The 12,064-nt window shown below is 44.3% G+C and overlaps 1 protein-coding gene across 1 annotated transcript; it reads right to left on the bottom strand.

The window, feature by feature from the left end:
* Positions 1-1,075: 1,075 nt before the first annotated feature.
* LOC144004021 (transmembrane protein 151B-like) lies at positions 1,076-12,033 on the bottom strand. Its single transcript, XM_077500895.1, has 6 exons — positions 11,357-12,033; positions 7,463-7,804; positions 6,106-6,240; positions 5,797-5,936; positions 5,685-5,724; positions 1,076-5,589 (listed from the first exon to the last, which is right to left on the bottom strand). Exons 1-6 carry the CDS (start codon positions 11,423-11,425, stop codon positions 4,438-4,440), a joined length of 1,878 nt encoding a protein of 625 aa, XP_077357021.1. The 5' UTR covers positions 11,426-12,033; the 3' UTR covers positions 1,076-4,437.
* Between the last annotated feature and the right edge of the window lie 31 nt (positions 12,034-12,064).

Below are 12,064 nucleotides of genomic sequence, written 5' to 3'. Positions count from 1 at the left end.
TTTACACTTGGTGTTGTCATAGTGAAATACTGTATGCGTTGATATGACATTCAATCGTTGAGAATAATAGATGCCAACTTTAGTCAAAATGTCCACTCTGTCATTGTCCACCCTGTCAGTAAGTTCAAATATTTTGCCGATTGAATATTAATTTATAAAAAAAAAAAAAAAAAAAAGTGAACTTGAGAACAGCATAATGATGAAGTTTATATTTACCTAATGGTGGTACTGACTCATGTACATACCTTTGTCCACAGAGCGTATGACAGAGTTGATTAGCGCCTTGCTTTTGTCAGCGCGAACACACATCACACAGGCTCTCTCGCTTTCTCCAAACCAGAAACCACATTCAAGACTTGTCACTATAAAACAAACAGAAGTGAGGAGGGAGTGGGGGGGTTGCAATAGGAGCCCGCAGCCTGGAACTGTTCAATTTCAAAGCCATGAATATTTCACAGAGATTAAACTTCCAAAACTGACTGGCATTATTAAAGCTTATAAATAATTGAAAAAGGAGTAATTGCCCTATTTTCATCTTGCAAATGCAAACAACCTGCTAAACAGTAGACTATCTTACTCTCTGATTCACCACTTCAGGCGCATTCAGGCGTTTTATTTGCACCTTTTAGTACTGTAACTTGGAGTCCAGTGGGACTCACAAAGCGAGGTGGGGGGGGGGGGGTTAGACTTGCACCAAGGAACTACTGCTTTGCCTGCCATCTGCAACCAATCTGGGCCTGGCCAGAGCCAAGCCAGCCGGAATAAGTCATTACACATGTTTTCCACCGTCCTTGTCCTCAAAATGTGCGGGAGACGAGACTATCGAGTGACGGGAGCTTCAAATCGCATCACGTGGAGCGACACTTATACGATTCTGTCAAACCAGTGGCGGGCCGTGGATTTGGTAGGTGGGCCTTCAATGCGGATTTAAATAAACCACAGTCACATCACGATTTTTTTTTAAAAACAACTGTGCCACATACATCATCTGCAGCAGTTGACAATCAATGATAGACTAACTAGAAAATCACTGACGTCGTGAGATAATAAATGGCATAAACATCAGAGGACGACCTTTAATGAAGCAGACTTTATTTGCATCCTGCATGTTAATTGTCATGATCCACGAACAGTCATATCGCCACCAAATGATCATGTGATCACAAGAACGCCCTTACAACAATCTTTAGGCCATCTAGTGCATTTTACTGCAGGTTCCTTATTGATTCCATTCAATCACCTTCTTGCTCATTTACAATGTGCTAACTTTGCATTGGTACATGGGTGGCAGTCTCGTTCAAGATTATATTTAAAAAATAAAATAAAAAATACACTGCTGATGGGATTGATTTGGTAGACGCCAGCTGTGATTTTGAAGAACGTGCCGAGTCACATGATTGCTTTTTCCGTCAGACCTGCTGCAATTGTCTTACACCTCAGTGATGTCACAGTGCTTTTTATTTGTGGTGTTGATCAGCTGCCAAAGACAAACGTCGCGCTTCATCACTGTGTGCAAAAGAACTGGGCACTAGTTTATTTCTGTGGGCTACTAGTACGACCCCTGAAGTGCCAGTATTTTTTTTTTTTTTTTTAATATATTACTAGTAGTACTAGTAGCATGCAGTTGTCTCACTTGTAACATGTAATTGTCCTACTAGTATGCCAAAGCTGTCCAACTAGTACATGGACTTAAAAATGGATGTCACTGGAAAGCCATTTGAGCATTACAATTCACTTCACAAAAGCACTTTGATTTGAACAGTTCTTCAAAAACTGATTTTCAAGCTGCTTATTGCCACTACGTTCATCAAAATAAACATAACTTACCACATAACTTTGCCTTATTTGAGTGGGTTAGCTTAATGCTAATAAACAATGCAAAACGGCATAAACGGGCTATGAAATAGCATTGGGATTGTGGATAAATATTACTGCAGTTTACTGAGGAGTATCGCACACTCAATGGAACAGAACAATTTAATTCTTCACTTTCAATTTAATTATGTCATTGCTGTTTGTTTTTATGGGAACCTGTTTTGTTTATCATGTTATTGGGAATAGATAGGGATCTTTAATGGGAATTTTAATGGTGAAAATGTTTACATTTTTGGTTAGTGGGAAATTTAGTTAAGTTCAAATTCGTTCCCAAGGTGAATTTAGTAAGTTGAATGATTTAAATTACAAATGGAACGATGTAAATGTGTAATGTCAAATGTGCCATTGGAATGAATGATAAACAACTATTGGGGGGAAATCCGTGTTATTGGAAATGAATGGGTAAATGGGTGAAAAAAAATGTTTAATTTCAGAAAAACCGTGAATATTTGGAATTAGGCAAATACTAGCCCCCATGACATGACTTTTCGGAATATGTTGAATTTTGAATTACATGAATCGAATGAATTATGTAGAAGGAGATGCATGTCGAATGTGTGAGGGTAATAAGAATAATGTGTGAAGGCTGAAGGGCTACATACAACGAAAAAATAAAAATAAAAAATGCTCAAACGACTTTCCATAGTGTCTGATTTGGAGATCTGTTCTACCCTGTGTGAGTATCTGTGGCCTCACTCCCCTCAAAAGTGCTTTTTAGATCTTTGCTGCCCTCTAGTGACCACAACTCTCTTTTCACTAGTTTCATACGCTTCCTCCGTTATGAAATATTTGAGATACCTCAAACATATCTCTTATCTCATCATGTTGCTGTGTGTTTACAGTGCATCGACTTTTCCGGTTTTTGTTTTTTGGTGTCAAGAACGGAAGCAGATGTCACAAAAGATGCCAGGTTGAAGCAGTGGCAGACATCAAGGCAACGTAGGAGGACATTTCCATGCTTTCGGAGAGTGTGCACGAGTGTGTGAAACGCCTGCAAAGGCATTCGGTCCACCTCCACACTGCCAGTAAATAGAAAACAAGCGCAAACTTGAGTCCATGTTTTGGAGCCATGGCTCGCATTGAAATGTCAAAGCAGCGTTTAAGTGGCCAAGTGGTTACAGCATATGCACAGAATAGATTATAGATAGAATATTGGATAGTATTGTGTTGTATAAGTGCTTTCCATCAGTATAATCAAATAATAAAAATAGTTTGTGTTCTCTTTTTTGGATGGATGATGCACAGCTGTAAAAAAAAAAAAAGAAAAAAAAAAAAGTCAGATTCCATCTCATGGTGGCTGATTTGAGTCCATTGTGCAGCTCATCTTCATGTTATTTATTATTCATTGTCTCCTTTTGCACACGGTGTTTCCCGTGTGCATGTGCTTTACATACATGTGGAGCGGGGGGGTGCTCATCTAAACAGCTTAGCAGGTGTTGTGCACACAATTATTGTCAAGCCTTCTGGCTTTCCTCCAAATTGAGGAGTGATTTATGGATTTTTTTTTTTTTTCTCCAGAATATGCTTTTGAGTTCCGTCAGTGCACAATGCGAGGTCCATAAAGGCATGCCTGGATCAGTTTGGTGTGGAAGAACTGGACTCCGGGTCACAATGTAGTGGATGATAGTTGTGGTTCCCCAGCTACTCCTGCTCTTGCATAGTTTTATCTCTCCGGTTGTGTTTGGAATCACTGTCTGCATTTACAATTTTTTTTTGGGGGGGGGGGGGCTATCCACCATTATTTGCTGAAATGTTTTTGTGCTCAGGCGAAATGTAAATAAAAAAATATTGCTTTGGCGTTACACTCTTAAAGGGCAAGTCAACCCCACACTAGTCTAAACGTGGCATTCTGATTAATATAGTGCTTGTGGAATATGAATTAAGCAGAAAAATCCAGGGGGCGGCCATTTTATCACTTGTTATCGACTGAAAATGACATCACAGTTGCTAAGTGCAGGTAATGACCAATCATGTCAACTTGCGACTGTCACATGTTGACAGCAACTAACAAAATGGCTGCCTGCTGAGATGGAAAAAACATATTTTCTTCTTAACTCACATTCCACAAACAAATATTCATCAGAATGCCATGTTTACACTAGTGGGGTCACATACAACATAAAAAGCACATTTTGTGGTTGCCTTTCCATTTAAAACTGCTAAGTTAAAAGTAACCCAAAATGGGTAAAATAGCTAACATTTTGATTCCGTTTGTAACACTTTAGACAAAGAAGCAACTATTACATTTACTTCAACTTCAGTTGACACCATCCTAAATGGCAACCAGTTTTAGCTCAACACAATCTGCTAGGTCAAAAATAATGAACCCAACTTTGGGTAAGAAGTAACCCAATCTGGTCCACAACCCGAGTCGTTTTTTGTTTTTTAAGTGCACAGTATGCTATCGAATAGGAAAAAAAGTGCTTCTCTGCCATCTGGTGGCATCTACAGGCAACTACAAATCATTTTGGTTGGGTGTCATTTTGAATCACAATGAGTGAATGAGTGAGTGCGTGAGTGATTCCAAACACAGCCTGTGTCTTCCCAAAGTGTTTTGGAGGTTCAGAGGCGGTCGCCAGCATGGCAGCTCTCGTCCCCGTGGATTATAAGCACGGGGAAGAAGAAGGCATCCTGGTAAGAAGGTGGACGATCCCTCTCAACCACGCCTCCGTCTTGCTCGGCCACTTCGTCCCTCTCTCTGTCGCCATCTTCCCCCCTCCGCTCCTCCACCTCCTCCTCCTGCTCATCATCCTCGTCGCCTTCTCCCTCCAGCACGCCTCGGGTCTCCTCGTCGTCCTGCCTGGATCCCAAGCCCAGGAAGCCGCCGGCGCCCCCTCCACCGGCTCCGCTCCCTGCTCCGTCCTCCCGACTTCCCGCCAGGCCTCCCCCCATGCTGCGCGAATGCAGCAGGCTGTTCCGTCTCCCTCCGCCGAGCCTCCCTAAGGAGAACCCGCTTCGACTGAGCACCAGCCGGCCCCCGATCCCGCCCCCGGCGTGCCCGGCCGCCCTCAAGCCCGCCACGGTGGCATTGAGCAGGGCCGTGGTTCCCATGGGCGCCCTCAGTCGGGAGGGCAGACTGGAGCTGGACGTGGTCCGACGACATCGGGGGCAGCTCTGGAGGAGGTACGTCGAGTTGAACACCACGGGCAGGGCCAGGGGAGGCCGGTTCCCCTCCGGGTTGGGGGTGATGCCCGGGGGCCCGGACACGGGCGTGTAAGCGGCCGGGTTCGTCCCCCCGCTTGTGTCCAAGTCCATGAGGATGGCCTCAGAGTAACTGGGAACCATCTGTTGGTTACAGCGGATGTGCCACTCCAGTTCCGTCATGTCCACCGTGTTGACCCGGGAGATAGCTCTGTAGCTGGACCCGGTCAACCCGATCCCCACCCCGCCGTTCTCAGTCTCCCCTTCGCCTCTCCCGCCCGCTCCCGGCCCGCCGCCGCCACCCCCTCCGCCGAGATCCTCGTCCTCCCCGAACAGCTTCTCCACGTGGTAGTGCACGTAGGCCGTGCGGTACTCGGACACCACGCGCAGCGGCCACGAAAGCAGGAAAGCCGAGGCCAGCCAGAACACCCTGTACCTGGAAAACCACGGCTGGTGGGCGGGGTCCGGGAACGCCAGGATGTGCTCGCGGAAATCCACGTTCTTCAGGTGCATGCCCTCCCTGGCCTCCATGTAGTCGTCCAGGCCCTCGTTCTCGCCGAAGAAGCGCGCTCGCTTGGGGTAGAAAGTAGAATCGAGTTGAGAATGTGTGATGTGATTTAAATCTGACTCAAGTCACATGACTCGAGCCCCCCTACCTCTGCATTTACCTGTGTGAGATATGCAGCCTCAGCACGTGCGCTGGAGAAGCTGAGGGTGCGAAAAATTGGGTCACCTTTCATAAGAAATCGTAACGAATGAATAGAAAGCGAGCGACCTCACCTGAAGCACTTGGTGAAGCGGAGGCGAACCGCCGAGTGCAACTGCAGGTCCAGCAGCTCCTTGGACACGTCTTTGACGCCGTAGCGGGCGTAGTCAAACTCTGAGCTGGAGGCGTGAGTGTTGACTCGCTCATGGTACACCTGGAAATACAAATATTGTACCTTAATAATTGCAAAACATATTTTTTGCAAAGTTAAATACAAATTTACCGTATGTATTAAATAAAATGTTAAACCACTGTATGCAAAGTTTTAACATTTAATTCAACTGATTCTTTTGGTGACCACTAGAGGGGGCCATATCACTCACCTGTGTGGTTGTGTATGCATCTCCGTTGCGGTATCTTGTCACCTGCCTGGTTCTCCTCACGTAATGGTAACTGATGGCCTTCCACCAGATGCAGGGCGTGGCCTGCTGGAGCCGCTGCACGCGCTCATAGACATCCTGCATGGGGGGAAAAAAATAAATAAATAAAATAATCATAATTTCTTGGTCTTACTCCCTTTTCAAGGAATCGCGATTGCCACTATTTTAGATCAGTGGTTCTCTTCTTTTTACTACATCAAAAAAATATATAAAAGTACTCACAAAGATTGTTGATAGAAAGCACAGTGATTAATCATTATTAATCAAAATTATAAGATGTGATTAATCTGATTAAAACATTTAATCGGTTGACAGCTCTAATACTAATAATGTATATTTTTCTTTAATTGAATAAATAATTTAACATAAATATTTTAAGTGTTTTTTTAAGCAAACCTCATCAATAGAATGAATGATTTGGCTGTTTTTTGACCAACCTAAATCACCCTCAATTCCTCATATTGAACCAAAATGATTCATATCCTCCTGACTGCCAGGAAAAAAAATATATTGTCCAATCATGTTTATTTTGATATTCCCCAATCTTTGTGAAGTAACTGCAATACTGCAAAAGAAATTTTTGAAAAAAAAGTTTTTATTTTTAACTATGATGTGTCCACTACAGAGGACATTTTTTAAAACTTAAATGCTAGGCTCAAATACAGTTTAAATAATTCAAACAATACTTGATTAAATGTGTACTTAAGTCTAATAGAAAACATGCTAACAACATTTAAAGCCTACATTTGTTCAATAAAAAGTGTTGTACAGTCCACTTTTCCTCTTCCCTAAAAAGTTCTTGCACTGAGGGAAGCCATTTTCTTTTATGATGCAATCAAAGGTAGCAAAGCCCCACCCCTACACATTTGTTATAATTGGAAAGCTCTGAATGTCCTCTATAGACCACAAAATTAGTTAATTCAATCGTATGAACTGGGTGGGAGATATTCAGGTTTAAAAAGGTCCACTACAGAGGACAAATTTGAATTGCTGATAGTCAGGAGGATATGAATATTGTTACGTCTGATTTGAAAATTAAAGCACATTAAGGACAAAAGCTTTCCCAGCTGACTTAGTTGCACAGCCATTGACGCAAACATAGCAATTTTGTTGCATTTTATGGATTATATTGTGTCCCTTTAAATTTCAATAAAAAAAAATATCCAAACAAATGTTTAAAAACAAACTAAACTTAAAAACTAACTGTACTTATCAGTTTAGCGACAAGTTCCACTCTTCACCCATCAGATAATGTCAATGTCGTTTAGCAACTTTTAGCAACAAACAGGTGTGAGCTAACCTGGAATTCAGCGTGAGCCAACATGGCCGTCTTCGAGAAGCAGTGCCAACACTCCACCAGGTAGACCACGTAAAGCATCGCCAGGAAGGCCAGTGGGATGTAGAGGTAGCCGCTGGAGCACGGGCTCTCCAGGCGCTGCACGTCATTGTAGTAGGCCGCCGAGGTTGAGTTGCCGTCGGCGGCGGCCACGCGCACCGGCGACGAGCTGAGCACGGGCACACGGCACAGGGCGCACCAGATGAGCGTGGCGAAGCAGCCGTACATCAGGAGGGTCAGGAGGAGGCACTTCCAGTGGGACTCCCGGCACAGGGACGACGCCACAGACTGCTGGATCGGACGTTGCTGCGGAGACGGGGAAACACGTTCAGATTTATTATCCATCTGAGGGGGCGGCCATTTTGCCACTTGCTGTTGACTCAAAATGACATCACAGTTGCTCAGATAACGACCAATCACGGCTCACCAGTTTGGTGACGTGATGTTCGCAAGCTCAGCTGTGATTGGTCGTCACATGACCACAATTTGATTCAATTTGACACGTTTTAAATCAAAACTGATTTGAAACCAGCTTTTGTTCCACCCTAACAATCATAATAGCCTCCATTTTGTTGTCCTGGCAACATTTTGATGACAACGACCTTCCTGCTTGGTAAAGGGTGTCACATTACGTAGTTTGTAAGCTTGTGGTTGTGACCAAAACAGATGCATTACCACCTTGAATGTATCACAGCATTAGTGCTGCAAATTATACACGTACATACATACACACACAGTTAATGCTTGGCTAAGTGCACACGGCCTCACTTGCACTGTGAGGACATCATATTACACCCCCCCCCCTTTCTCCAGCCTCTCGATCAGATTGGCAGCGTCCACGTCGGAGCCCGGCATCGCGATGCATGTGAATAATTTACTCGCAAAGGATGCTTCGAGACTGTTTGAGTAGACCAACGTCGAGCACAATGCGGCTCTTTAGACGCTCGCAGATGCCGTTTACGAGCGTACTTGAAGGGCCCCCGCCGACTATCGTCTCTTGGCTAAGGCCTACTTCAAATCATTCTGTCAGATCCCATTGTACTAACTTGTCTTCTATCTGCACACCCTCTTACCTTTGCTTATGTAATCATCTCCTTCCCTGAATTTTCGCTTCCTCCCTCCCCCTTGCTTCTTCTTTCTAAGAGTTCACTCTCCCTCCTCCGAGTCCTCACGACTCACTGCTACATCCTCCCTCCCTCAGAAGTCTGTCCTTCTAAGTGGATTGGAGTGGGAGTGTCACAGGCAAGATGCGAGGAATGGTTGTGGTATTTGTCTAAAAAGAGGCATTTACAAGCTTAATTCAAATGTTTTCTATGAAATTGTATCAAATTTCGAGGCGCTTCCCATTTTGAAACATTTCTCTGCTTCAAGTACACGTATGTGGATGCAAGCTATTTCGTCCAATCGGATTTCAACCTCTTGCCATGTCCACCTCATCTGCCTTGAGAATCAGTAGTAGGCTACTAGCCCATTTGACTTCAACTATATATATCTGATTTCAAAGTTGTCCTCACAGGGGCCTCAATAACATTTTCCCACCCTTCAAGCAATCATTTCATAAACACTTCATAATGAGGATAGCTGATAAGTATGATGGATTTCAGCTCAGTGTTGTCTGTTTTTGGCAGGTTATTTAGATAAAGATCGATTGTTCTGTTCACATCAATCAATCAAACATACATTCAAATGCAACTCAAAGTGCTGAACAATTAAAACATCCATAATACAACAAAAAGAAAAAGCCAACCCTCCCCCCCATATCCCCATGAGATCGTACCCACAGACACACACACGAACCACAACATGGCGGGGCACAGAAGAACCCTGTGAGGAAAGGTACCCAGGAGGAGTTCATCCACACTGAGAGGGATGACGGCCAACCACCACAGCGAGTAATGCCATCCCAGAGACCGCCGGCCCACAGTGACCGCGGCCCACTTCAAGCAGCTCCCCGGGGCCAAGGGGCCCCCGGGAAAACCGCCCGCCCGCAGGAGAAGAACAGTCACCCCTCCCAGTGTGGAGGCTCCGCCATGAGAAAACACTGGAGCTAAAAACTTAGTAACTACCAGATAAAAACATTTAAACACTAAAACAAAACAGTTAAACAGCAGGCTATTCCATAGGTGAGGACCATAGTGGCTAAAGGCAGTATCACGTGAAGCCAGATCTACACCTGGTATTCAAACGTATTCCACGCAAGCTGCTATTAGCAGCATTCACTTTTTCCATCCCTGTGCGGGCTTCACACCGATTCCGCTGCCGAGGTGTGACTGGCGCGGCTATAATTAGCAAATCCCGGCATGTGGGCGGCCAATGAAGTGAGGATCTAGAAAATGGGCTGCCGAGAAGGCCTGCAATGCAATGAAAGGGGGCGAGCGTTGGGTGGTTGTTAATCGTTGCGCGAATTGCTCGAGGCATTGAAGGGCATCATATTCATTTTTTGTAAGGGCACAACCATGCTTGCAGTCATGACATGAACTGTAATAAAATGAATGAATGACTTCACTGCACTTTGGCAGCTGACTATTGACTAAAGGTAAATGAGATAAGTGCTTGAGTGGAAGGTTGGAGGATGAGGCCATATAGTCCACGCTGCGCCAGCCCAAAACAGGAAGTGAGGGTAATGGTGGCACACTCGATCCGATGCATTACGGCTGCTCTCGCAACATGGCAAGCGAGGAGTGATTGAACTGAGTGAAATGGAGCATTTAAATATATAGGCTACAACATAGTTTGCATTTTTTAGATTTAAAATAAAGCAGCCCTTTGGCAAATAGTTAACATTTGATCAAAAAGATGTTTCTATATGTTTACTGCCTCTCCGAGTTGAATAAATCATTGTGCATTTAAAACAAGCAAGCTCCGTTACTTTGAGACTGGCTAGCACTAGCTTAATGCTAAAATGAATTGAAAATGCCGTTTTGACACTAGCATCGATAGTCGCAATATCAATATTTACAGGCATATTTTCTTCATTCTCGATGAAAAAAGTACTCATAATACTTTAGAAGGAGAAATATAGTAGTAGAAGTCTATTCTACTTCGTTCACATCTGCATGACTGCATTACACAGTGCTGCCTTCTGGTGGCCAGAATGTGCAGCAAACTGAATTGGGTGAGTATAGTAGTCGGACAAACTGTTTCATGCTTTAAATTCTATTATAATAATTTAAACAGTAACCATTATCTGATTTATGTAGTCCTCCATGAAAGCAGTCATTATCATTGTGTTGAATCAAATTAAAAAATATGCTCTTACTTTGGAAAACGCTAATCAACATTTTTGCCTATTTTTCTGACAGGCTACGGTCCAAACTTGAAACTGAATCATAATTAGTTTACATTTGTGCACTGTCAATTTAAAATAATGTCCTGTTTTTTAATAAAAGGGTGGACATTTTCATTTTTTACATGAATTAATCGGCATAATCTATTGTTAAAATAATCGTTAAAGTTGCAGCTCTAGTTATTATTGTGTTTTATCAAGTACTATAGATGGTGCTATATTATTCAAAACAAAAACACAACAAATGGGCTTTTTTGGGGGGGGGGGGGCAGATTTAAAAAGTAGATGAGCATGACAGCTAACTAAAATACAATTAAGTTTTGCAAAAAAATCTCAAATCAAACTTATTGGGCCAATAGGGATATCTCGAAGGCCAAATATGTCAGTAACATATACTGTAGGTTTGATTGCATACGTGCGTGTTTATTGATCATTTCGTCTGCTGTTGGCTGAATGGATCCGACTGCATCATTTATGTGCACGAGCGTCCTTGACCCCTTAATCACCGGCTTCGCTTTTCAATGACACGGCGTCCGCCGAAAGGTGAGTGCGCAACTTGTCGGCGTCCTTACCTGCTCTCGTCCTGACCCTTCCTCCAAAATGGGCTCTTGTGCGGCGGCCGTCTCCTCCTCCGTCCGCATCTTCCCTCCTGCCGCTCCTCGCCTCCTCCCCCCACTCTACAAGCGGGCACAGGCGGCGGCCGCGTCCGAAGGCAGGTACCTCCTCCCGGGTGGAGCAGCAGGCTCGGTCACCTCGGTCACCCCATCCGCCGCAAGTCGGTGTCCGGTTTCACGATGGCGGCGCCTGCGGCAAACGGGCATCGTCGAGTCCGCCTTTTGGAGCTCATGGTTCCTCGGCTGGCTCCGTCATTCTGCGTGGAGTGGAGAAAAAAAAAAAAAAAACACAAAGTCACGCGGCGTCCTTCTTCCTGCTGCTGCTGCTGCTGAGACGGTGGCGCAAAACGGGAGACGCGAAGATGACAGCGCCGCAAAAGCGGAGTCGCCGAAGATGACAGACAGCGCCGATTCTGCTTTTGCACCTTGTACACTTCTCTGACGTCACCGATGTTACACACGGAGGCGCGCGGCCCCAACTAGCGTGCGCGCGCATTGTGCAAGTTGGTACGCGAATTAGGATTGCGTCTTAATTGGCGACGTCTGCAAAGGCCCCTTTTAGTCTGTTGCTGTATACATTAACACATTTTTAGCATGGCTTTCTCTGTTCCTGTGGAAACTGGATGCAATTTGATTTAAAAAAAAAAAAAAAAAAAAAAAAAAAAA

Source organism: Festucalex cinctus, chromosome 16 (assembly GCF_051991245.1).
Source record: "Festucalex cinctus isolate MCC-2025b chromosome 16, RoL_Fcin_1.0, whole genome shotgun sequence".
Lineage (NCBI taxonomy): Eukaryota > Metazoa > Chordata > Actinopteri > Syngnathiformes > Syngnathidae > Festucalex > Festucalex cinctus.
Note: the sequence above shows the minus strand (reverse complement) of the source record. Positions and strands in the feature narration are given on the sequence as shown.

Bases quoted from the DNA above. Each gene is read 5' to 3' on its own strand.
- LOC144004021 (XM_077500895.1), bottom strand. From the start codon at position 11,425: ATGCGGACGGAGGAGGAGACGGCCGCCGCACAAGAGCCCATTTTGGAG. The intron at 7,805-11,356 runs GTAAGGACGCCG...CCGTCTCCGCAG, and splicing joins AAGGGTCAGGACGAGAGCAG to CAACGTCCGATCCAGCAGTC. The intron at 6,241-7,462 runs GTTAGCTCACAC...CCCCCCATGCAG, and splicing joins TGGCTCACGCTGAATTCCAG to GATGTCTATGAGCGCGTGCA.